Genomic DNA, 27,873 nt, shown 5'->3' with positions numbered 1-27,873 from the left:
GAAGTGCAATTTGATTTGTACTGATGCTGTGGAACCCATCATACACACTGCTGCAGACTTTGCTTATAATGGTTAAGGCTTTAACTGTTTAATAATACAACCAACATATGCAAAATCAGTTACCTCATTACAACAGTGTTTTAACCAGATTTAATTTACTATTCAATACTACACATACATAAACACTATAGTGCTACTGCAAACAAGTCCACTTAGTTTTAAACACAATTCACTTAAGCAAACATGTCTGTTGTGTCAGTGCCTGTATGTACTGACACATTTTCCTTTCTGTAATATTTGTTGTAGGGATCAAGAGGCTACAGGGGAGAAAGGGTAAGTATACCTGCTGGACTCATCTATTGTTTGGTGCAGTATATTCCACCCAATTTTAGAAAGCATATAGTACCTGGAAATGTAACTTGCTTTTTCAGTAGTGGAGCGAGTATTTCTGCTTTCCTTTCTTTGTATAGCTCAGTATATTTGTGGAATTGCTTCCCTTTAATTAATTTTACTTGTAACTTCCAAATTAATTCCTCTTTAAATATTTGTATAGCACCTAAACTACAATATGCTGAGTGCTGTAGTTTTAACCCTCTATACGTTCTTCGTGCCAAAGATTATATTCAGTTTAATCACACTGTTAATGTCAATAACAGAACAGCAATTCCTTGTGTTTCCACAAGATGGTGCAATTTGCTTTAAAAGTACGAAACAGTAATTCTATTAAAATGGGATCAATTGCTTACAACAAAAACACAAACCACACATTCAAAATATGCTGGTTTAAGAAAACTTGACATTAGATTTGACCCTGCTACATTTGATGAAGAATCCATTCATGTACAGAATCGCTTTCTATAAACGATTAGCCAAAAGAACATCACACACATACCTATTAAGGTTAATCAATTCTGTAGCCAAACAGTGGGATGAATTTGGCACTGCTAGCAATGGAAGATTGTGTAGTCAATATGTTAGCTCCAACTCCAGGGCCTGTTCAGTCACACATTGTACTTCAGGTAACTACAAAAATCAAGCCCAGAATCAATCCATAGAAATCAAACAGGATTTCAAACAGTGCTGCAGCACATCTATTTCACATGATTTGTGCTGTGAAACACCTAATTTTACATTATATATATATATTATATATATATAAATATATATAATCATCTTAATTTTTTCCAGAGCTGTGTATATATATATATATATATATATATATATATATATATATATATATATATATATATATATATACACAGCTCTGGAAAAAATTAAGAGACCACTGCAAATTTATCAGTTTCTCTGGTTTTACTATTTATAGGTATGATTTTGGGTAAAATGAACATTTTTGTTTTATTCTATAAACTACTGACAACATTTCTCCCAAATTCCAAATAAAAATATTGTCATTTAGAGCATTTATTTGCAGAAAATGACAACTGGTCAAAATAACAAAAAAGATGCAGTGTTGTCAGACCTCGAATAATGCAAAGACAATAAGTTCATATTCATTTTTAAACAACACAATACTAATGTTTTAACTTAGGAAGAGTTCAGAAATCAATATTTGGTGGAATAACCCTGATTTTCAATCACAGCTTTCATGCGTCTTGGCATGCTCTCCACCAGTCTTTCACATTGATGTTGGGTGACTTTATGCCACTCCTGGCGCAAAAATTCAAGCAGCTCGGCTTTGTTTGATGGCTTGTGACCATCCATCTTCCTCTTGATCACATTCCAGAGGTTTTCAATGGGGTTCAGGTCTGGAGATTGGGCTGGCCATGACAGGGTCTTGATCTGGTGGTCCTCCATCCACACCTTGATTGACCTGGCTGTGTGGCATGGAGCATTGTCCTGCTGGAAAAACCAATCCTCAGAGTTGGGGAACATTGTCAGAGCAGAAGGAAGCAAGTTTTCTTCCAGGACAACCTTGTACTTGGCTTGATTCATGCGTCCTTCACAAAGACAAATCTGCCCGATTCCAGCCTTGCTGAAGCACCCCCAGATGAGTCCAATTTTCAGCTTTGCCCAACACCTGGTCGTCTAATGGTTAGACGGAGACCTGGAGAGGCCTACAAGCCACAGTGTCTCGCACCCACTGTGAAATGTGGTGGAGGATTGGTGATGATCTGGGGGTGCTTCAGCAAGGCTGGAATCGGGCAGCTTTGGCATGAATCAAGCCAAGTACAAGGTTGTCCTGGAAGAAAACTTGCTTCCTTCTGCTCTGACAATGTTCCCCAACTCTGAGGATATGTTTTTCCAGCAGGACAATGCTCCATGCCACACAGCCAGGTCAATCAAGGTGTGGATAGAGGACCACCAGATCAAGACCCTGTCAAGGCCAGCCCAATCTCCAGACCTGAACCCCATTGAAAACCTCTGGAATGTGATCAAGAGAAAGATGGATGGTCACAAGCCATCAAACAAAGCCGAGCTGCTTGAATTTTTGCGCCAGGAGTGGCATAAAGTCACCCAACATCAATGTGAAAGACTGGTGGAGAGCATGCCAAGACACATGAAAGCTGTGCTTGAAAATCAGGGTTATTCCACCAAATATTGATTTCTGAACTCTTCCTAAGTTAAAACATTAGTATTGTGTTGTTTAAAAATGAATATGAACTTATTTTCTTTGCATTATTCGAGGTCTGACAACACTGCGTGTTTTTTGTTATTTTGACCAGTTGTCATTTTCTGCAAATAAATGCTCTAAATGACAATATTTTTATTTGGAATTTGGGAGAAATGTTGTCAGTAGTTTATAGAATAAAACAAAAATGTTCATTTTACCCAAACACATACCTATAAATAGTAAAACCAGAGAAACTGATAAATTTGCAGTGGTCTCTTAATTTTTTCCAGAGCTGTGTGTATATATATATATATTAGTGCTTATAGAAAGTCTACACCCCCTTGAACTTTCACATTTTGTTGTGTCAGTGCCTCAGAGTTTCATGTATTTAAAGGAAAACTACAAAGTGGTATGTAATTTAATATATAACATAACATTACTTATTAGGTTTAATTTGGATTTATGAAGCAAAATGTATTCATTCTATATGTGTTGCAAATCTTTTGGCCATAGCTGTAGGTTAGTCCTCATTATCGGTCTAACTTGTTCCAGTCAGTTAAACCAATCACCGGGATCATGTTTGGTACACTGCAACGGACCCAATAAGTTTACATCTCGATCAGAATCAGTAGCACAGTCCAACATTCAAAAGATCAGGATTCATTCTATTTTAGATTGTATCCTCTGTCACATATGCCTGTACCTGATAAGCATTTTGAACTGTCTGCAATTTGAACAGGGTGAAGATGGGGACGATGGAATAGATGGTGTGGATGGTGAGAAGGTGATTATTCCCATTAAGCACAACTTTAAATGCTTAATGTTTGTACAGTTCACAGCTTTTATGTATGTGAGATGAGGTTCAAAGCTCTGCAACTGCTTGTGCAAACAAGCCTTTATGTTTCATCCAGAGGTTAAGCGGTGTGCCTCTGCTCTGTTACAAATGTACTTACTGATATTGATCTATTGTTTTATGTTGTTTTTTCAAACAGGGGCATCCTGGATTATCTGGATCTGCTGGTGAAAGAGGCAGCCCTGGAAACACAGTAAGTATTATTATACTATACTGTAGAAATACTGATATTCAGCATGTGTTTCTAGTGTTATACACAAGTCCCAAATCCGGACACTAATTATATGTCGGAATACTGTATATAGAATTTATACAAGGCTAGAACTTTCCCAAGTTCTTTTTTGGGACTGTTAAGAACCTATGCAAATGAAGCGATTCAGACACAGTCATGGAAAGGGCCCTGAATAGTTTAAAAGTAATGTTATTATTGTGCAGTAATGGCAGGCCAGATTAAATATTATTACACTGGGCAATTTGAAGCTTGGCCTGGGGCGATCAAATCTTTTTGAAAATCAATGTGGGACAAACAGAAACCAAGTGAAAGCTATTAAAGCCACAGTACTTATATTTCAGAAAAAAGAAGCATGCCCCTTGGTTTAAGAATTTCATTTAGATTATTAGTTATAAAACCATGGTGTTGATAGGATGTATTTTAAGTATGTTAAGTATGCAGTATTTTAACTTTTATATTAATAATAAAAAAGTATAAAATAGATGTATAGGATGGCAAGCTTGTGTGTCTGTGTTGTACTGGCACTCTGAGCTCATAAAGTAAACTTCCACTCCTGCCAATAATACCTGTACACAGACGTTCGCTGTTATATAACTTTACTTTAGAACAACCAAAGGATTACATTATCACATGTTTCATTTAGACTTACCCTTGATTTTTTGTGTTCACTTTTTCTTTGTTTTAGGGCAGGAGAGGTGTGAGGGGAGAACCTGGAGACCGAGGGGAGAACGGTCTAAGAGGAGACCCTGTGAGTGAATTAGTTTAATACTGTACTATAGTGTATATACACTGACCTGCTTGAGTTGGCGCTCCTAGAATTAGGGAGGGGGAAAAAGGCCTGGACTGTCTTCTCTCCTTTAAGGAGCTATTGTTTTTTTTAGCAGATTCCTGTGGTACAGGAATTTTGTGATTTTTGGGAGTCATCTGTTTTAAATCAAAATTACCATAAATTTCCATTCAGACACCCCAGACAAACTTTATATTATTTTTGTTGTTTTTTTTTTTATCCGACTCTGAAGTTTTCATTGTGTTTGTGTTTTTTTTTTTTTTTTTTTTTGATGATGCAACCACAAAATACAGCTATTATTGTAAGCTTTTTCATAAAATGGATTATACATACCTACGTCACATTTAGTCTCTAAATTCAAATGTTTGAGTAAGTTGCTGGATGTGCCTATGCCTGTGTGTAAATATTTTCATTGGTTTTGGAGGTTTTACACTTTCTAGGCCAGGGATGTCCAACTCATTTCATAGCAAAGACCATTTAATTACCTAAAGATGTCTATAGAAATTGTATGTAGGCCAATGTATTCAGATATACTGCTTTACACAAAACACATAGGCAGATATAACTAGAAGCAGCTTTTCTAGAACACTGACAAAAAAAAATAATATCACAAATGTAATATAATGGAGGAAATAATAAGATAATGGAGTACTTTAAATGGAAGTCTCAAACAGTAAAAAAAAAAAAAAAAACGTTGTCAGAGTATATATTGCTAAGTCTTAATATTTAACTTATATTCCAAAATATAACATTTTTAACAGCACTGAAAAAAATGCATTTGGACAGTCTGTTTTTACAAGTATGGACGGCAAACTTTGCCAGCATTTTCTATAAAATCCCAATTCTGCTCTATGTCTGGATGCTGCTCCATAGCGGTGTTACAAGCACAGCACACATGCTTACGTCATCGGTGTCTGTTTCTGGTGTTGTCAGAGTTTCAGCTGTATATTCGTCAGCACTCTCCTCCTCAACTACAGAAAACCCATCTTCTTTGAAGCAGTGTTTCATTATTTGCTGACTGACAGAGTTCCAAGCATGCTTTAGCAAGCGCACAGCATCTAACAGAAATTTGATTTACACACTAAACGTTCATGCTGATGCTCATCGCTTTTCTCTTTCCAGCCATGCTTGCTGTTGCAGTCAGTAGTGTAAACTCGACACTGCATAAAGTTTAACACATCTTTTTAGAGCACTTCAATGAAAAGGCAATAAAACCGTATTGTAAAAGTGTATCAGTTTTCTTTCTTACTGGCAGATGGCAGTAGTCCCTAAGAAATGTGCTTGACAGACCGGGTCATCTGTTTAGGTACAACTGAGAGTTAGAAATGGATTCCTGTGTATCTACAGAGAATGAAACGAGGAGATTTCTTTATGTATTTGTTGGTATTACAGGTTGTAAGGAAGCCTTGTCAGGATTGATACTCGTCAAAACAACCTATTTATTTATTGTACCTACAGTTCACAGATAATATTTCATATAACAGCACTATACACCCGTGACTGAAACTGGGGAAGATACTGTATATGACGTGATTGACAATTTGTGACCCGAGTTTTCTGATGTAGATGTGCTAGATTAAGACGTTAGCGTTGATGAGGGTTTGAACTGCGTCTGCTTTGAAATCTATCACACAAAAAAATTATTTCTAAAAAGTGATATTTCTGCACAAGTATTGTAATGTTATTATAATGCTGCCACTGTAAAAAAAATATGTCATGTTGTGATCTATATTATAATGCTACAAATGTAAACGTTGTTATTTTGTAATTGAAGTTCTACTGAAATACTGTATTTCCACTTATTATAATCACAATAAAAAATTGTGTATTTTAAAGAAATATATCAAAAATAATTTTGAAAACTGTCCAGATTGCTTATTTGAGGGCCAAGAAAAACATCTGCACAAAAAAAACGTGGAAATTCCCAGTGTGAATGGGAATTCCCAGCTGGATGGTTAATCGATCTGTCAAGCTTTTATTACGGTAAAGTGCTGCCGTATTGAAATCTATGTGAACGGCAAGGTAACAAGGTGAAAACAGCTGATTGGTGGATTAGTAAGAGCGATTACTACAGTATGAACAGTGTGTTTGTTGTTTAAATCTATGTGAATGGCACATAACGAGGTCCAAACAGCTGAGTTTGTCCAAAATATATACATTGCGGTTAACACGGTATAAACAATGCCTTTATCATTGAAATTAAAGGGAATGACAAACGACAAACGGCTGCCTGAAATAACTCTGTACAGTGTAAGTGGTGGATACTGTATATGTAATTAAGCTATGTGAAAATGTTTCTGAAGAGGGTGGTAGTAAAATAGGTAGGAGGTGCTTTGAGAGTAGCAATGTGGGGAGGCATGACCATTATTAGCCAATATTATATATTTTTTTGTATTGATTAGAATATATATTACATTCTATACACATCATATGCACAAATACATCTGCAAATACATATCCAAGATATTATGATAATTGATTTGATGACGATTTAAAAAAAATAATTCTAATTAGCTAATAAGAAAGGGGAAACTGCCTAACCGTATTAGAGATCTTCATACATGCATTGGTTTCTTTACAGTTAAAGGATAGTTTCTAGTTTTTATAGCGAAACTATTTTGAAGCTGTTCTTTTTTTTTTCTTTCTAGGGCATCCCTGGAACTGATAACAGAATGGTTGGCTCCAAGGGGGTAAAAGGAAATCCTGGAATGCAGGTGCGTGGTTTCATTTCGGATGTCCGATAAAGTAGTTCTGAACCAATTTAAGGAACATACTCTCTTTGAACATTGCAGATGTATACAGGTCTAGGAAAGACCTCCAGTAGTAAAGATAACTGATCAAAACAGTAGACCAATACATTAGTGTAATATACTAATTCCTGAGGGTTCTGTTCTTGACCCTTTCCTTATTACTATGTACTGTATATGCTTCCATTGGGAGATGTTATATGACAGCATTGGTTAAAGTTTCACTCCTATGCAGATGACATGCACATTTATTTTAAAATTAATTCTATTACAGGAGCGGGTCTATGTGCATGTTTGGGTCATGTAGGAACATGGATATCAAGTAATTTCTTGAAATTAAATGCTAACAACACTGAGTTGCTGGTGTTAGGGTCTAAACCCCATCTATGCTCTTTCCCTGGGGTTTCTTGTTCTTTTAGTGATTGTTCCCTTAATGCTTCCTCGTGGTCCAAAGTTTAGGTGTTCAGTTAGACTCTAGATTATCGTTTGACCCACATCTCTACATTGGTGAAGGCAGGGTTCTTCCGCCTAAAGAAAATCTCTAGAATATGTCCTTTCATGTCTCCCAAAGATGCTGAGAACCTTGTTGCCTTTATCACTTCCCGGTTAGATTATTGCAGTGCCCTTTTTGCTGGTCTTCCTGCTCGCTCTCTCAATCGTTTACAGTTCATACAAAATGCAGCAGCTAGAATCTTGACAGGCAGTAGATGGACTGAACACATTACTCCTGTTCTTGCGTGTTTGCATTTGCTACCTGTCTGTTCCGTGTCAAGATTCTTCTCTTGACATAAAAGGCCCTACATGGTCAGGGTCCTTTTTACATCATGGACCTTCTGAGCCCAAACATAGGTCTTCCCATTCTGGACTTCTTAAATGCATTTCATCTAAGCATATTACTTTTGGTGGCATAACCCAGTGGCATTTGAAATTCTACTTTCTCAGTTTTAAACTTACCTCAAAACTCTTTTTGGTTGTTTTCTCTTCTTAGGCTTCCTAGGTTTTGAAATATGAACTGTTATATCTTGTTTTTATGCTTTCCGTGTTTATCAATGTATTTGGAAAATTCTGCTTTTATCGTGTTTGTGTATAATAAATTAATTTGTATCTTGGACATATTGATTGTGCAGCGCCTTGGGACACTTCGATGTGAATGGCGCTATATTTAATTTATTATTATTGTTGTTGTTGTTATTATTATTATATCTATGCCCCTTTTTAACACCTGAATTATTTTTTGGAGTTTTGATTGATTAAATAATATTTTGCGTGCATTAAACTATTCTAGAGCACTATCAGACTATTACAATGTTTACTGCATGTGGTTAATAAAAAAACAGGCTTAGGAACTGTTATAGTAAATAGGTCCCTAAATGTGAACAAGAAAATATAGTTATACTGATACGATGTAAATGGCAGGAATGTGTATGTAATTATTTTTTTTTTTTAAATGAATTCTTGAATTGAATGTCATCAGTTGTTCCACACTGATTACATCATATGAAAACCCTTCTTATCCCTATGAATTGTCATAACATTCTGTTTTTTATCTGCATGGATATATTTGATAAGTCAGCACCATTTTAATGTAACTATATTTTAATATAGTCGCTTGCACTTGGCTGGTGCACATTATTAATGTATGGTAATTAACTAAATATGTAGAACCTTCATGTATTTCTGTAGGCTGGAGCTGGCATCGCACTAAATTACCTGTCAGTCACACTATTTAAACTGTAGCCAGCTTCCTAATTCTTGTCTTACTTTTCAGTTTGCGGTTACCACGCAGACTTGCATACACAATCTTTAAACAAAAAACTTTATTTTCAGTCTGTTTTAAAACTCAAGGTAGCTTTTGTTTTCATCAGACTCGGATGAAGATTTTTTCTCTCCTTCTGGCGGTCTTCTTTCAACAAATAATCCATTGAAAAAACTTTCAAATAAATCCTCCCGTCCTGCTTCTGCTCCATCTGACAATGCTGCCAGAGACTTCCATCGAGCCTCCACCAATCCTGTTGCTTCAACCTTTGCTTGTCCAGCTGTGCCCGCTGCCATTCCTCTTCGCTGCTCTAAATCTATCTCCAGTACAATTTTTTTACAAGGATTAGCCAATTGACAAAGCTCTTTTTAAAAAAGGATTACCCATTGAAGCAGGGAGCGATAGGGTTGCTTTGTTTCATATTGCAATTCCATATCGGCCAAGCCTGTTTCCCCCCTCAAAAGTCACAGCTTCACTCGCCTCTGATCCAGCGACTACAACCCCTCAGTTTTCAATTTCATCTGGTCCTTCGATTTGCTTTATCAGATTTTTAACAATATCAAGCAACTCATTCACCCTCTTTCCACCTCAATTCTACAGTATCTGAGCACTAGATAAAAGTATCACTCTCTTGGAACCGGCAGCCATTAATTCCTCATTAGTGGCAACAGCAGCAGTGCTAGTTTCTCCCGCTGCTTCAGTCACGCCCTCACCTACTCTCGAGTTGCCAATCTTCACTGTAGTTCAGGATCCTCCTCTGCTTCAGTTGTTCATCGCCACTCTCTCGCCTCAACTAAGAAACAATATTATTGAAGGTGAAGACATTAATTTGGTTTCTATTCTTATTGCAATCTCAGAATTTCTGGATCACAGGGTAGGGGATTGTGGAGATCTATCTGTTACTCTAAAATGTTAGGCTCCTCAGCTGTCTAAAAAACTCTTGGACAATTTGTGCTTGCATTGTCTGTATTTCGTGATCTTTCTGAAATTTATGCTCACGATGACAAGAACTGGACTCTTGTTTATTTAACATTGTTGACCTCTCTGTTAGATATGACGGTACTATTTTTTATGAGTATCATAAAGCTTTTTCAGCTTATGCAGCTTTTTGGACGGTACACTGATTGATTGGTCTCAACTCGGTCATGACCTATTTAATAGATTCTTCAGTGTTCTCTGTGCTAATGCTTTTGGAGTTTGTGCTTCCACCGCCCATTCTACCTCTCTGTGTCCAAAAGCAGCCTCCTCATCAGCTTCAAATTATTATTTCCCTGTTCTTGACAACAATCGTGCGTCTGCAGTCTCTCCTATTCATTCTTCAGCCCCACCTTCTTTTTCAACACGCAAAGATTCTCATGGAAGACCCATCAAATGTTCAGGTGGCAGACAGCTGTGCAATCATTTCAATTCTTCATTCTGCATTTTCAAAGGGTGCCGATTTTTACATATGTGTAGTGTCTGTGGCAATGCACAGTCATGTTCCATCTGCCGTCTTTCATCTAAATGACATTCATCATTACTAATTTCCCTCAATTCCACATCAAACCTATTGGAGTAGCTACAAGGAAAATGTCCTCTGAGAGGAAGGTTCCCGCTGGTAAGAGGAGACTCCCGGCCAAAAAACGTTAACTACATTTCATTTTCCATTCTCCTGCTTAAATCTATTCATTTGCACCCGTGCCAGGCTCAAATGGCATTGGTTCAGTGTTTTCCATCATAGTAACAATATTGCCAAGCTATTTGTCTTTGATGTCTCTACAGTAATGAATTGCATTAAACATCTTAATTATTTCTTAACCTGGTGCTTTAGGGGGATGCAGGAGCAGATGGAATGCCTGGCGATGGTGGCAATCCAGGAAAAATAGTAAGTATGACTTTATTACACATGTATTATTCAGTATAATAAATATATCTATATACATGCCGTATTGCTGTATCTTGTATTTCAAAAGGTTGAAGAGTTTGGAACGAATTCAGACTTTAGTTAGTTCCTGTGACGGGGTGCCCTTCCTTCTGGATATTATTTATTTATATATGTATTTTATTTGTATTTTATTATTATTATTATTATTATTATTATTATTATGTATTTATACATTATTATGTATTTATTATTTATTATCTGAGACGGGCGAAAAGCCGGTCTTATAATATGTAGCCGATGTGGATGGGGTTAAAGTCCCCATCTATATAAATCTTGTGGGAATGTGGCTAGAGCTGTAATAAGGTAATTATTTGATTAATGGGTAATTAAGGCTCCAGCCACAGAATATAAAGGAACCACTCCGAGAACAATAGGGAGGAAAAAAACAGAGAAGTAAAGATAAAAGAGCGAATGCTACCTCGACCAAATAAATACAAAGGTACTCGTTTATTAAAATATAGTTTGTTTTTGTTTTGTTTGGCAACGTGCCTTTTTGTTTTGTGTTTTTGTGTAAACCTTTTATTTGTTATTATTTGATAAAAGTACTGCTACGGCAGTTTAGCCCCTTTTGATTTTACACTTCTTCCTGGTCCGTGACGTCACCAGACTTGCGCACTGCAACCACTCTGCCACAGTTCCTCATTTGCATTTATCTCCACTGCACTGTGTATGGTTTCAGTAAGCAGTCCATTCTTAAGACTATACAGGGCAGGCTTGAGACATTACTGGAGATCAAGATGGGTAAGAAGATAAGAACACAAGAACACTATCAAAGGATTCGGCCCATTTAGCCCAGCAACATCATGGCTTGAAAACCAATTCCATCTCAGCGTGTAAAAGTGCCTCTACACTCTGCCATGAATCCACTGAACTTCCAAATGTGTACCTGGTTCCTGTGTTCATTTTAAAATAGTAACTGGGGTTACTCAGTTCAATTCTCTCAACCTTATAACTCATACCCTTAAAACCATTTATCTAGTTGCTTTTTTCTGGGCTGTCCAAAACCGCAATGCAATGCTTTGTGTGCCACTTGTTGTGCCAGTTATTGTGCTGAACCTCCTCTGTGTGTTACCATTGCTACATCGTTCATAACTTTCTAAAACTCATCACAAAAAACAAGCAATGCAAAGATGCAGTGAAGTTAGAAAGTAAAATTTACCACAGCACAGTAAGTACAATAACCCACAATATTAATAGACAAAAGCATTAAATATCTGTTTTGGGGTTTTGACTCTTAATAATAAGTTTGAGTATACTTCTTTGCTAGCACATCATTTTTTACAAGTGCTCAGTAAGTCACAAGGTTAAAAAAAAAAACACATTACAAGAACAAATTAGTTAACCCAAGCACTGTTTCTTTAACTTGGAAGGCACAGTATATAATTCAGTGCAGAGTCAGACATGACAGTAAACAGGATGAATAGCCAAATACAGTAAAAGCAAGAAATATGACAAGGATAACAATTTAAAAAAAATATTTAAGATCAAGTGTACAGCATTTTATTGGCCTGAGCCAGTTTGGACAATCAAAGTTACCACAAGGGTTTTTTATATTTGTATATGCTCCAAGACAAACCTTAAAAATGTTATGAACATTACAAATATAAAAGTGAAGGGTGTTTCACTGTGAATTTAGCATTTATTAATTTTCTTTTATTCATCATTATTGCATCTGGGCAACGAATATGTATATTGGATCCAGCTGTATTTAACAGTTGAGACTATTTTTTACAAATGAAAAACATTGAACATGAAAGACAGTACTAATGTGTTTCTGTTTTGTTTAAGGGTCCACAAGGTCGTAGAGGGCCTCCTGGTTCAAAGGTAATTCAGTGTACAGTAATTATGTGGGTGATGTTGTATATCAGAAATTACAACAGGAATGGAGGACCTGGCAACCAGTAGCTAAACATCTCTGTGTAACTATATCTGTGGGTCTGTGCATAGTGCTACAGGAAACCAAAAGATTACATATGTAACAAACTATGCTTATGCACACAACTTTAAAGACTCCATTGTTTAGGACTTTAGTTTCAAGGTGTTTCTTCCTGTTTTAAATGACTGTGGCAAAGTGCCCGCCCCTGTGTGTATTTTGTGTTGTGTGTTAATGTTGGTGTATAGTCATTGGTACACGGGATATAAACGGGTCTGTGTAACACAAGTGTTTAAAATGTATATTTGTATTTAGGCACAAGGATTGCACAGCACTTCACGTGCAAGTAAAAAATAATAATATGTGAGCACTGGGAATTGCACTTTATTAATTCACGTGCAGTTGTACTGCGACTCCAATTGAATGGTTGATTAGCAGCCGAGTCTCGGTACAACTGCATAAAAGCAGCATGTTTTCACATACTCAGGGTTTTGTGTTCGGTGAGTGGAGAACGGGATTGGAGACTGAGGTAATTGTGATAATTGTAAGAAAAATAGAAGCTCACCGTGTTTGTCTGTGTAGTCCGTTTTGTTTGTCTATTTATTTTGGCGAAAGTGCCGTGTCCTGTGTTTTTGTTTGTTGCACCCTTTTTATTTCCTGACTGTCTGTTCACTTATTAAATGCTGAGTAAGACCATTCACTCAGCTCTACCAAACTCCACCCCTCTTGTTGTTTATTTTCTGGCTCTGGTCTGACGCCACCCACTCCGGTTGTCTTTGTGACAATGATATACAGAGTTTGTGCTTTCTCCCTGTTTAAATGATATAGAGTTTGCGCTATAACTCCCTGTTTTGGACATCATCAGGTCCAGATGAACACTCCCTATGTTTTTGTTTGGGGCTCACTTTAGAAACAATAAATGGAGACCCTGTGACAGGATGACAGAGGGCTGAGGCTCAGAGACAATGTAAAGTTAAAATAATCAAATAAACAGGCACAAGGGCCAACAGAAAGAGGTTCAAACAAAAATAATAAGTGAACTTGCAAAAGTAAATGGTCAGGACCCAAGTCTTTTAAAACAAGACACTCCTTTCTTCTAAACACACAAAAAAAACTCTCCAACACAAAGCCAACTCCCAAACAGAAAACACCTCCTCAGCTAGGGCCTCTCCCCTGGCTTTTATCTCCTGTGGCTGGAGCCCAATGAATCAATAATTACTAATTATTCAATTAGGGCTCCAGCCACATTCTCACATGTTTTCCTGGCAGGGAGGAATTTAACCCCCTCCCTGCCAGTTCCAAACACATTCATATAGACAGAGCTGTTCCCCTTCACATATCCGCCCCCTTGTGCCAAGCACACATGGCCCCAACGGCCACCTCCCCCCTCAAGTCCCAAAGTTGTTTGTCCGGTCCTGGGATGGGGAGACGTCCGTGGTCTGTGGGGGCGGCCAAGGTGGAATATCTTGTCCTCCATCTGGCGTCCTCCCAGCGGGACTGAACCCTTGTGACCGGGCTCCCTCTGTTGACGGAGGCGGGAACGGCAGCCCGGCTTCCTCTGTTGACGGAGGCGGGAACGGCGGCCCGGCTCCCTCTGTTGACGGAGGCGGGAACGGCGGCCCGGCTCCCTCTGGTGGCGGAGGCGGGAACGGCGGCCCAGCTGTTCCCCCTCTGCTGAAGGTGGAGGAAGAGACAGCTCCGGCTGTTCTCCCTCTACTGGCAGTGGAGAGAGAGGCAGCGCCCGCTGTTCTCCCTCTCCTGGCGGTGGAAGCACCAGCAGGCACTCTTCCCCTGCTGGTGGAGGTGGCACCAGCAGGCACTCTTCCCCTGCTGGTGGAGGTGGGAGCGACGGGCAGTCCTCCCACGACGATTACGGCGGGACCAGCAGGTACTCCTCCTCTGCTGGTGGCGGTGGGAGCAACGGGTAGTCCTTCCCCGAGGGTGGAGGCGAGACCAGCAGGTAATCCTCCTCTGCTGGTGGTGGTGGGAACAGCCTATATTCTTTCCCTGCGGGTCCCTTCAGCTCTGGGACTGTGGGCTTCCCCCTTTTGGGTCATGGACGCACCAACTCCTCCCGCTCGGGCCATGGACACACCAACTCCTCCCGCTTGGGCTGTGGATGCACCAACTCCTCCCGCTCGGGCCGTGGACACACCAGCTCCTCCCTCTTGGGCTCCTCCCTCTCGGGCTGTGGACGTTTGGGCTCCTCCCTCTCGGGCTGTGGACGTTCGGGCTCCTCCCTCCCAGGCTCTGGGAGCGGCTGCTCCTCCCTCCCAGGCTCTGGGAGCGGCGGCTCCTCCCTCCCGGGCTCTGGGAGCGGCGGCTCCTCCTCTCTGGGCTCTGGGAGCGGCGGCTCCCCCTCTATGGGCGACAGCAGTGGCTCCACCCCCATTTTTTCAAGGTGGGGGATCTCCCCCATGTCTATTGCCAGGTATGCCAGGACCATGATGAATATTTCCTGGAGGGACCCCGGGTGATGCTCTCTCTCCCACTCCTCCCACCTCTCCCCCATCTCGATGCCACAGTGTGTTGATGGTGATGGGATGGTCGTGGACGAGGTCTGCTCCGGGGTGCACCAACCACTCCTAGATCTCCAATGATGGTGGTGAAGGCGTTATTGGTGGGGTGGCTGCCGAGGACAGGGTTGGTAGCACCAGCAGGTACTCTTCCCCTGCTGGTGGAGGTGGCACCAGCAGGCGCTCTTCCCCTGCTGGTGGAGGTGACACCAGCAGGCACTCCTCCCCTGCTGGTGGCGGTGGGAGCAACGGGCAGTCCTCCCACGACGATTGCGGTGGGACCAGCAGGTACTCCTCCTCTGCTGGTGGCGGTGGGAGCAACGGGTAGCTGCTCCCGGTCCGGGTTGTAGGGGCATTCTGCCCAGCTGTGGCCATCCAACTCACAGCGCCCACACCAGTCAGCTAGTGGCCCATCCAGACAGGACTTCCACCGGTGGTCTTCCTTCCCGCACCAGGTGAACCACGGGAAAAAGCTTGCTGGGTCCTCCCACATGGCTTGGGTTGGTGATGGCGGCTGCTGCTGCTGCTGCTGCCTCCGCTGCCTCTGCCTTTTGCCCATTCTGCTCTCTGCTCAACAATTGCAAAAAAAACCCCTCCAAAATTCAAGAATTCCAAAAATTCCAAAAAAATAAATACTGCTCTGAGCCTCTAGGTGGCGCTATCCCGTTTCTACCACCAAGTGTGGCAGGATGACAGAGGACTGAGGCTCAGAGACAATGTAAAGTTAAAAATAAAGTTCTTTATTAAGTAAAATAATCAAATAAACAGGCACAAGAGCCAACAGAAAGAGGTTCAAACAAAAATAATAAGTGAACTTACAAAAGTAAATGGTCAGGATCCAAGACTTTTAAAACAAGACACTCCCTTCTTCTAAACACACAAAAAAAAAACTCTCCAACACAAAGCAAACTCCCAAATAGAAAACACCTCCTCAGCCAGGGCTTCTCACCTGGCTTTTATCCCCTGTGGCTGGAGCCCAATTAATCGATAATTATAAATTATTCAATTAGAGCTCCAGCCACATTCTCACATGTTTTCCTGGCATTCTCCCTGCCAGTTCCAAACACATTCACATAGACGGGACAGTTCCCCGTCACAGACCCCCATCTGAAAAATGAGGAAAACAACTAATCGCACTGTGCTGCAGCTTCATATATACAATCCCAAGGTATACTGTGAGGACATCTTTCACCACAAAAGTGAAAGAACATTTGTTGTATGTTAAAATATATGTCGTTTTGCAGCCATTGCAGACTCCAGTTTGAAACCACTGCCCAGTCCTCGTCCCTTGTTTTACTGTCTCCAGAACCACTGTTTGCCAGATTATAATTGTACTCTTCCAGTTGAACTCTTATGTTATATAATTCCCAATGTTATATAGGCATATTTTTATAATGACAGATGGTAGTGGATATCCTGATTGATAGATAAGTGTAGAAAAAACCCAAGGGACATACTGAATTATTAAGACAATAAGCCCACATTATTATTATTATTATTATTATTATTATTATTATTATTATTATTATTATTATTATTATTATTATTGCGGTTACAAATTAATTCAAGGTGATCTCTTTCTGCAGGGTGAAAGTGGAGATCCAGGTGCACCAGGATCTGTTGGAGATGCTGGGACCAGTGGACCACAGGTATGGTTCAGCACTTGCTTGTTTTTTAATGACAAGTTGTGCTATACTGTATAGCAACAATATAAGTGTTCATGCTAACTCTGCCTTAACCAAATTGAACAACCTCCTGAAGTTATTCACCATTAATGGGAAAAAAAGAAAGAGGATTTTTAAACTGTGGACATGTGTGTTCCAAAGTGTGACTGGTGATTTAAACACTTCAGTGAATTGCAGAAATGGTTCTAAATAATTGGCTGATACTTTGTTTTTGGTACAAAAAACAAGGAAAGGACTTGCTGTACTCACATTTATAAATATAAAGGCTCATGGGTTGAAAATTAGGATTTATTTAAATATATAAATGCTTGGTTTGGCTTGGTTTGATTAACATTATGTGAACATATTGTGATTGTTCAAAAAGTAAATGCAAATAGTTCGAAAGGGTAAGTCACAATAAAAAAGCTTCAAATTTGTTATCCACTATTAAAAAAAAAAATAGGTAAAGGTTTTACCATTTACCTGGGTTTCCTGCTTATTTTGAAAGGGAAAGGTTACATCACTAAATTAGATGATACATCTCAAGGGTTAGATCCTGGAGAGCAAAAGTGTTAACGGAATACGCATTATAATGCATTTGATGACCGTAAGAGCTGACAGGCAGTTTTGGAGCTAAATGGATTACATGATCTGGACATTACATATTTATATCCTTTCTTTCCAGGATGAAGATAAATCAGTAATGCTTAACCAGATCTATCTTAAATAATAACACAAGTGTTTAAAAATGTGCTTTTATTTAAGGGAATTTTGCAGAGAAACTCAAAAGCTCGGAACATTGAGGCTCATGCCAGAAATATTGAATTCGCTGATGGAACTAATGAAAGAATTGGTTGAAATGTTTGTCTGCTTAACTTAGTTTCTTGATAAGAATATGTGGCTGACTAAGGCTTGTTATGCCATTGTATACCAGTGGATGGATGCTGGATTTTTTGCACAATTATTGTGATATACCCAATGCATGTAGGAGCTACTGTGAGGTACAATCTCTTTTTAATGATCAACTGTCACCTTTATTATTGTTTCTCAAAATGACAGGGAGCCAGAGGACCCATTGGTCCTGTAGGACCTACAGGATCTCCAGGGCTACCTGGTCCTCAGGTAAGTCTCTATACCATACAATTGCAAATAGGTGCCCATGTGTTGCCTATATTATTGAAAGAGGGCAGCCAATGGGTATCTCTCTGCTACTAGTACTAATAATAAACATCATCATTATTTTTTAATTTTGTCATACACAAAAACTTCCTTAAACAGAAACCAAGTTAGTTACATTTTCACTAATGAGCCTGCTTGTTACACCACTGCCCTCAACTCATTTATAAGGCAATTGTTTTTTTTTGGACAGAGCCCATCTTCTTGTATGTCAAACTTGGCCGCGCACACGTACACATAATGTTATATTTCATAAATATTACTGTTCTATTATTTTAACTATATTACTTACTGAATTAATTAAATTATGGAATATTGATATTTCAACAAGAATACACTATTAATACACTGTTAACAGGGATGTGGAATCTTTGAAAATATCTAGAACAAAATGCTAGAACAATATACTTGTCCTTCTTAAAAATGTACTTGCCCCCTTCCCATCGCACAAACACACACAAACAAAAGTAGAATATAACTTGTAGGATTTTGCTTTTATTTCACAGTGAACTGTCACAGGGTGGCTTGAGCGGTAACGTCAGACCTGGAAGAACAGAGAGCACTGAGTGTGAAATGTGAATGCTCTTGAATGCGTCGGTTTATTAAACAGAAAACAAAAGTTTGAACAGACAAAACACTCAAAATAAAGGGCACAATGACCAAACGAACAAACAAACGATGGACGAACACTACACAAACAAGTATAGCAATTGTTATTTTTTCTTTATCTATTTTTACCTCCTAACTCCACACCTGTTCTCCACACAACCCAGAGTCTGGCTATTTATACAGCTGTGCTGGGATTCAATTACAGATTAATCATTCAATTGAATCCCAGCATGTGAACTAATTTGTGCAATCCCCATGCTCACATACTGTTACATTTTATCTGCATGTGAAGTGATTGTGCCATCCTCGTGTCTAAATACAACTATATATGTTAAATCACTCGTGCTACACAGACCCATTTATATCCTGTGCACTTATACGTACACCAATAACACACTACATACAACAGATAAGTGTATTTTGCGTTACGTAACTGCAGCATATCCCCCCCCCCCCCCCCCCCCCCCCCCCCCCCCCCCCTTGTGCAAAGCACACATGGCCTCAACGGCCACCTCCCCCCTTAAAAGCCCAATAGTCCAGCACAAAGTCCTGGGCCAGAAACAGAACCTTTATTCTACCTCCATCTTTACACCCGGTGTTGTGCCAATTGGTGTTGCCTAGCAGAATAGTGTCTCCAGCACAATTGTAATAATAAAGTAATAATGTGTAATATATTCTATAATCGTATTGATGTGATATTTTAATTGTTTCACATCATGTGCATCGGTATTTCCAATTTTCAAATAATACCTCAATACTAAAAAAAAAAATGCCTTCTACTTACATGGTGCTGTTCTTCAGTTCATGTACCTACTACAGAAAAGCGAACATGGTGTGTGAACTGTTTGTAAAATATGTAAAAGAATAAAAGTTCAGCTTTTTTCAGTACTGGTTGGTACAGGAACCGCGCCGTGTCGGTCTGGTACCGGTTCAGTCACTTTATAGCATCATGTCAGTATCGGTTCGGTACTGGTACCAAAAAACAGTAATATAACAATTCCATAAAAAATATAAAACTCATCGTATGGTACTAAATAGCAAAACTGAGAAAGAAAATAAGCTCCAGCTGGAGCTATGCAGCCTGGGAGGCAATGGCGACGCATAGGGGAGGCACGCATGTTCATGTCCCCCCCCCCCCCCCCCCCCCCCAGATTTCTGACAGGCAGTGACAGCCACTACTTTACAGGTATAAAAAAAAAGTGCTGAAAATATGTTTTTTTTTGGTGGACTCAATACACTTCAATCAGTACCGCTTTCAATTAGTATACACATGAACTGCCACTCACAATTGACCAATTATATGGTTGCTGTCTGCCAAAACGCGCATTTAAAATTTCTGTTTATGATTGGGTGTGGCAGTGTTGCCCCGCCCCTGTGTGTATTTCAGTGTTGTATGTTATGTGTAGTGTGTTAATGTTGGTGTATAGTCATTGGTAGAAGGGATGTAATATGGGGTATCCGCACAATTGTTTAAAATGTATATTTGTATTTAGGCACGAGGATTGCACAGCACTTCACATGCAGGTAAAACGTAATAATATGCGAGCACAGAGAATTGCACATTATTAATTCACATGCAGTTGTACCGAGACTTCAATTGAATGATTGATTAGCAATCGCGTCTCGGTACAGCTGCATAAAAGCAGCATGTTTTCACTCACTCAGGGTTGTGTGTTCGAAGAGTGGAGAACGGGATTGGAGACGGAGGTAATAGTAGTAGATATAATAATTTCAGCTCATCGTGTTTGTCTGTGTAGTCCATTTTGTTTGTCTCTTTATTTTGGCTAAAGTGCCGTGTCCTGTGTCTTGTTTGTCTTTCAACCTTTTATTTTCTGTCTGTTCAATAATTAAATGCTGAGCGAAAACAATCGCTCAGCTTCACTAAACTTCACCTCTCTGTTTATTGTTTGTTGGTTCCTGGTTCTGGTTTGACATCACTCACTACAGCCGTCTCACACGTGGTGTCATCGTGGGATTACCAGCATCGCCTAGATGGAGGCCAGAGCGGGAACCGCAGTGTGTTTTTTGAAAAAAAGAAATGGAAGGCTGGAGAGATGGCTGCACTGAGCTGGAGGAGCTCCTGAGTGGTCTGGAGGGGCACTTGGTGGCTGTCTGCCCCTTCAAAGAGGAGGAGGAGGAACCGGCCCAGGAGAGGAAGGTGAGGAGCAGCAACCGCAGGAGGAGGTCAGGGATGACGGTTGGGAGGTTATTTAACGAACCTCGCGGCGGAGTTGTGCCCCGGCTGTGGGGCATATGGACACACGTTGGCCATCTGCCCCATGCAATATGCAGAGGTGGAAGTATTGCCTGAGTGGGAGGAGCTTGTGCGTCCAGCGCCCAGACGGGGGGACCATGAGCGTCCAGCACCCAGACAGGGGGACTGTGAGCGTCCAGTGCCCAGACGGGGGGGGGGGCGCGAGAATCCAAAACCCGAGGGACTGCTGTTTCTACCTCCACCAGTAGACGAAGAATTCCTGCTGTTTCCACCTGTGCCAGCAGAGGAAGAATGCCTGCTGATTTAACCTCCACAGCCTGTGTGGAAGGAGGCTGAATGTCCACAGCCCAAGAGGGTGGAGTTAATGTGTCCACAGCCCGCAAAGGGGGAGTCGGAGTGTCCACAGCCCAAGTCTCCACCAGCAGAGGGAGAGTGCCTGGTGGTTCCGTCTATAGCGTTGGTGGGAGAAGCCCTGCTTGCTCGAGGGCCACCATCGAGGGAGATCTGGGACTGGCTGATGGACCCTGACAGTGGCTTGGAAAGAGACCTCCCGAAGGTCATTAACCTGCTGTGGACCCGAGATGGGGACAGTTGGGAAACTTGAGAACAGCAACACCACCCAGTGTCCCTCCGAGACATCGCAGCCATGGTGTTTAACTACCTGGCTGCCGATATGGGAGGGGTCCCGCCATCTCTGGTCTCATCAGGAGAAGCCCCAACGCTGTCTCCAGCACCAGAGGGAGAAGAGCCAATGCTGCTGTCCCCTGCAAGTGAGGAAGATCTGCACCAGTCCCCTGCAAGTGAGGGAGAGCTGCACCAGTCCCTTGCAAGTGAGGGAGAGCCTCCGTCTCCAGGAGACTACACGCTGCTCCCAGGAGCAGAGCAGCAGGAGCTGCCTCTGCCTCTGCCACCTCCACCAGCAGAGTTTGAATGCCTCCTGGTTCCCTTTCCACCAGCAGAGGATGAATGCCTGCTGGTATCACTTCCTCCACCATCACAAGGAGAGGAGCTGGAGCTGCCTCTGTCTCCATCACCATCAGGGGGAGAGGAACAGGAGCTGCCTCTTCCTTCACCAGAAGGACCAGGACTAGATGCTGGCGGTCCTCAGCAGTCTGTGCATAGGCTGCTGAGGGAAGCACTGGGAAGAACTGCCTGGCCGCAGTGGCCGAGAAGAGTGCCAAAACCATGTACCCCAGCTTGTCCTGACTCCCCGCACATCTTCTCCCAAGGATGCCTGCCTCGCTTCGCCCAAGGATGCCTGCCGCTACGCATCGCCTGGGGTGGTCTGCCGCTCCGCATCGCCTGGGGTGGCCTGCTGCTCCGCATTGACTGTGGAGCCACTGGTTGCAGGGTACAAGGGAGAAGTGGAGCTCCCGCTGCCGCCTCTATGGCCAGGGGCTCCCCTCCTGAGTTTGCCACCCAAGGGTCCGCTGCTGTCTTCGTCTGGGGTCGCTGGAACTGCTTCGCCAGGGGTCGGCGTCAGCTCTGCTTGGCTGCAGGGGTCAGTCTGGCCGGAGCCCCACCAGAGGGAGCTGCCGGCTATGAAGAAGGGGGAGAGGTCAGGAGACCACCTCCCCCCGCAGCAATTGTAGCTCTTGTAGCTCTAGTCCCACAGGAGGGAGCTGCCGGCTGAGAAGGGAGGAAAGGTCAGGAGACCACCTTTCCGCTGCTGGAATTGCCCCGGCTGAAGGAGTCAGTCTGGGAGATGTCAGCATGTCCGCTGACAGCCTCGCCATTGGCAGCATTTCCGCTGCCAGTGGTACAGCGGGAGGAGAGACTCGCCCCACTGTCAGCACGTCTGCTGATAGCATGGACAGTAGCAGCCTGGCTGCTGGCAACATTGCCGCCCATGAACCCCTTAAAGTCTCCGTTCTTGGCCTGGGACTTTGAGCAAGACCTTTGGGATTTTAAGGGGGAAGGTGGCCATTGAGGCCATGTGTGCTACGCACAAGGGGGGTATATGTGGCAATGTTGCCCTGCCCCTGTGTGTATTTTGGTGTTGTATGTTACGTGTAGTGTGTTAATGTTGGTGTGTAGTCATCGGTACACAGGATGTAATATGGGGTATGTGCACGAGTGTTTAAAATGTTTATTTGTATTTACACGAGGACTGCACAGCACTTCACGGGCAGGTAAAATGTAATATGTGAGCACGGGGAATTGCACTTTATTAATTCACGTGCAGTTGTACCGAGACTCCAATTGAGTGATTGATTAGCAATCGCGTCTTGGCATAAAAGCAGCATGTTTTCACTCACTCGAGGTTGTATGTTTGGTGAGTGGAGAATGGGATTGGAGACGGAGGTAATAGTAATAGATATAATAATTTCAGCTCACTGTGTTTGTCTGTGTAGTCCGTTTTGTTTGTCTCTTTGGTTTGGCTAAAGTGCCGTGTCCTGTGTTTTGTTTGTCTTTCAACCTTTTATTTTCTGTCTGTTCAATAATTAAATGCTGAGCGAAAACAATTAATCAGCTTTACTAACCTTGGCCACCCCAGTGTAGAGTGAATACCAGAGCGTCGGTTGGAGACCAGAGATGACCGGTTTAGCGGCAGTGGGGGGGCGCTGCATAAGCATCATCTTTTGTTTGTAGTTTTATTACTGTGTTTTATTTTCTCTTTTACTTTCACTTTTGGTTATGGAATATTATTTTTCAGTACTCGCATGTGCCCTGGACCTGTGACTGTCTACCTGTGTTGATAACCCTGTGATCCTGATTACCGTTGCCACCACCCTCTCACAATAAACAAAACAGTTCAGAGAAATAGAAGAATAGTGGACTAAAACATCTGCCTAGGTAAACAGTCGATCCTGCCAAAATAACTTTCATATAGTGGTGTACCAATAATCCGTAGCCTATCAGAAAAATTGCAGAATAGGCTATTGTCAGTTTGTGCTGTTTTAGGCAATTATGTGCACAGATATTGTGTGCTTTATCTTCTCACCTCATAAAGTACAACGTTTCATTTGGCGCACATACCGTGACACAAAAATTTTGAGACTGGACTTTTCCTTGCGGTCGTATGCAACACACACACTGCTGGTTTCCAGATGTACCTGAAGCTGCAAGAAGTTTCTTTCAGCCCCATGTAGCAGTGTTGACAGTGAACATTTATTTATTGCTGCTTCACATGTTGTGGATGAGGAGAAGAACAGGATTTTATGTGATAAAGCAGAAATGTTGTTTTTTTTAAAGATAACCCTCCCCATCACAGACTTAATGCAGCAATAAAATCTGTGAGCAGTTTTATGTTTAATGATTTTTTTTGCATTACATTTTGTGGTTTTTGTTAATCTCATTTAGCTTTTATTACATTTTATATGGCCATGATTTGACAGCATTTTTAAGCTCTGTGTGTGTGTGTGTGTGTGTGTGTGTGTGTGTGTGTGTATATATATATATATATATATATATATATATATATATATATATATATATATATATATATGAAAGCTAGTCAGTGGAGCATGGCATACACTTATCTTTACACATACTACTTTACACTGTAAGTAGGAATTCACGTAGTTTGACAACTTCAAAATACTGTACTTTTTTTTTTTTTTTACTGCAAGTGTTTCCTAACACTAATACACAAATGTTATTTTTTGTGACTGTTGTAATAAGTTAATATACATAAATCACAGAGACAGCATAGCAGCAGGGGTGTGACCCCTGTGTGTGTGCCTTTATTTTACAGCAAGACGTTGCACTGTATGTTAAAGAAACAAATATCCCAGAAAAAAGAATAAGTTGTGTAGGCCTTAATTTACCCAAGTGAATTAACTACAAAACAAACAATTCCAAATAGAAGTTCATGTTAAATGTTGTTTTGTTTGTTCCCAAAATAAATAATACATAGTTGAAACTGCATTTTATTTAATTTATTCTTTTACATTTTTTATTCTTTTTACAACCATTGCTGTTTCTTCACAGTAAACAATGGCCATAGACATGCTTTCATAAACTAATACCGTGAGGTTTACTTGTGCCTTTTTGTAGCTGAACAAGCAAACGAAAACTGAAATTTAACTTTAAGCACTTCAAAATTAAACAAACGTGGAAATGGTATATTAAAACAAAGGGGAAAAATACTCACTGATTTTGGTTCTCGTTTATTGCATTCCACATAAGAGTCTCAACAAAAAATATATAATATATGCAATCTATGTAAAAATCACCACACAACATTTCCAGCAAGTTGGGCAGTGTTTAAGCGAGGCATTTCAGAATGACGTGCTTGCCAATTTTTTCTGTCCCATGAGATTCTGACTCGCTCTAAAACAGGGGTTCCCAAAGTTTTGGTGATGGAGGGCCAGTTTCCGGAGGTAGCATGGGATGGGGGGGGACGCAGAAAAAAATATCCCACTCAAGAAACCGAAATATGGCCCAAATCATACCTTTTTTATTTTCTATACATTTTTGTATTTAAATTGGGAAGGTATATTACTACCACTGCAACACCAGCAGCTTTGAAATGTATTTGTATATCCTGTGTCTTGGTGCCACAACAGGCTTGAGCACCAATATCGTGCTGTCACATCTTACATGGTCGTGGTCACAACAATTAAAGAAGATGATGCCGAAATAGGTACTCTTCAAACTATACCAATTAAACTCTTTTGTGGGTTATTCTTCAGTAGTGAGGCAGAATGCATCTTGACTTGTACAACTAACCACTTCACTGAATACATGTACAGTAAACTCTGCTTAATTGAGATTTCTGGGGATCATACAAATAGTTTAAGATGTGCAAAATTTGAATTAAACAAATTATATAAACTGCGCCATGGTGTGGACATTTAGTGCTATTTCCATAGTAATGCTATGGTATTTTACCTTGATGTTTTTATTTATTTATTCTTTCTAAAATCAACGAAATAACACTGTGTAACAATTTTTTTTTTTTTTTTGTTTCTGGTTAGTAAGTGTTATTTCCTAATTGCTTATGCCTCAAAAGTATAGGAAATGGCTATTATTCCTCACAGACTTTGCTTTTGTGACCAGGACAGTGATATTTTGAAATGTACCTATTTTCCAGAACATTCCAGATAGATTCAGTGCTGAGTAAACTTGGAGTAACTTCTAGAACTTTCCAGTAATATAAATAGTAGTATAAATACAGGGGCCTTAAGCCCACCAGTTCAGTTTAGTTCCAGCTGCCTAAGTGGATACATATCTGCATTTTTCTGAGATGGCATCAATAGGCTGCAGGCATCCGGCAGACGCATTTTGCTATGTCTGCGGCCAATTTATCAAGACAAGAGCAAAAAAGTACTCTGTGGAAGCATCTGCTAAGATGTGTGAGGCCTACAAGGCATATTTCGGCATGCCTGTTGGGGATCAAGACAAACCTAGGCACCTCATTTCACCTGCGAGCACTGCAAAAAAACTCTGGAAGGTAAGATGGACAATTGTTGCTCGGAATTTTATGTTATAAAATTTGTTAAAATTTTTAATTTTAAAATGTTTTACAATTTTCAATGTTATTGAAAAAATATATCATATATGAAAAATGTTGCGAGAATCTCTTACACATTAGTCATGGGTGAAATAAATGTATTTTTGTAGGATGGTACAGAGGGGAAAAGAGAGCCATGAAGTTCGCTATCCCAAGAATTTGGCGGGAACCCACTGACCACTCAAGCAACTGCTACTTCTGCATGGTGGACCCTTCCAAACGTCGGACTGGCAAGAATGCACCTGCTATCACGTATCCGGACCTTCCTTCATCCATCGCCCTGGTGCCACACTGCCATGAGCTCCCCGTACCCACTCCTCCGGAGAGAGAGCAGCCGTCTTTAGAAGAGAGCAGCAAGTCAGAGAGCGAGGAAGACGTTGTAGATCCAGATGACAATTTCAGAGTTGGAGCTGAGGAGAGAAACCCATACTACCCCCAACCAAAAAGACCTCAACGACTTGATTAGATATCTTGGTCTCACCAAGTCCAATGCCGAGCTTTTGACGTCTAGGCTCAAGCAGTGGAACTTGTTGGATGAAAGTGTGCAAGTCTCAGATCAGAGGAAGCGTCACCAACCTTTTTCCAGCTTCTTCACCCGTCAAGATGGGCTCTGCTTCTGTCACAATGTGACCAGTCTGTTCGAGGCAATCGGAATCGCCTGTAACCAGAATGAGTGGCGCCTCTTCGTTAACAGCTCATCCAGGAGCCTCAAAGCCGTGCTGCTCCATAATGGTAACAAGTACCCGTCTGTTCCCCTGGCTCATTCAGTGCACCTCAAAGAGGATTACAACAGCATCAAGACCTTGCTGGACGCCTTGAAGTATGATGAGTATGGCTGGGAGGTCATAGGAGACTTCAAAATGGTGGCATTCCTGATGGGTCTCCAAGGCGGTTTTACCAAGTTTCCCTGCTATCTTTGCCTTTGGGACAGCAGGGACACCAAGGCGCACTACCACAGGCGGGACTGGCCACAGCGGACCAAGTTCTGTGTGGGGAGGAACAACATCAAGTGGGAGCCACTGGTGGACCCCTGGAAGGTGCTGATGCCACCACTACACATCAAATTGGGCCTTATGAAACAGTTTGTCAGAGCTCTAGATAAGGAGTCGGCAGACTTCAAGTACCTTCAAGACTTCTTCCCTAAGCTGTCTGAGGCAAAGGCCAAAGCCGGTGTCTTCGTCGGACCACAGATAAAGAAGATCCTGGAGTGCATTGAATTCCCCAAGAAGCTCACTAGTAAGGAGAAAGCGGCTTAGAACAGCTTTGTCGCAGTGGTTCGGGGCTTCCTGGGCAATCACAAGGCCGAAAACTATGTGGACTGAGTTGAGACTCTGGTGAAGAACTATGGCACAATGGGCTGTAGGATGTCCCTCGAAGTCTTCCACCAGAATATACTGGACTTTGAACACTGCTACCAAGGACAGTATAATGAGAACATGAGGGGAAACTACATTTGGGGGCTGATTCGTGAAAGTGATTTACAGTATAATC

General features: G+C 41.2%; 1 protein-coding gene across 3 annotated transcripts in view; it reads left to right on the top strand.

Moving 5' to 3' along the window:
• Positions 1-27,873, top strand: part of LOC121314644 (collagen alpha-6(VI) chain-like) — a 101,463-nt gene that overhangs the window by 44,195 nt on the left and 29,395 nt on the right. For all 3 annotated transcript variants that reach the window (XM_041248098.1, XM_041248097.1, XM_041248096.1), the window contains exons 18-26: positions 307-333; positions 3,312-3,356; positions 3,565-3,618; positions 4,343-4,405; positions 7,093-7,158; positions 10,758-10,811; positions 12,660-12,695; positions 16,847-16,909; positions 17,984-18,046. In XM_041248098.1, coding sequence (XP_041104032.1) covers positions 307-333; positions 3,312-3,356; positions 3,565-3,618; positions 4,343-4,405; positions 7,093-7,158; positions 10,758-10,811; positions 12,660-12,695; positions 16,847-16,909; positions 17,984-18,046 — 471 coding nt within the window. The remainder of the gene's footprint in view (positions 1-306; positions 334-3,311; positions 3,357-3,564; positions 3,619-4,342; positions 4,406-7,092; positions 7,159-10,757; positions 10,812-12,659; positions 12,696-16,846; positions 16,910-17,983; positions 18,047-27,873) is intronic.

The sequence above is a fragment of the Polyodon spathula genome, chromosome 4 (assembly GCF_017654505.1).
Source record: "Polyodon spathula isolate WHYD16114869_AA chromosome 4, ASM1765450v1, whole genome shotgun sequence".
NCBI classification, from domain to species: domain Eukaryota; kingdom Metazoa; phylum Chordata; class Actinopteri; order Acipenseriformes; family Polyodontidae; genus Polyodon; species Polyodon spathula.
This window is presented reverse-complemented; position numbering and strand designations above follow the sequence as displayed.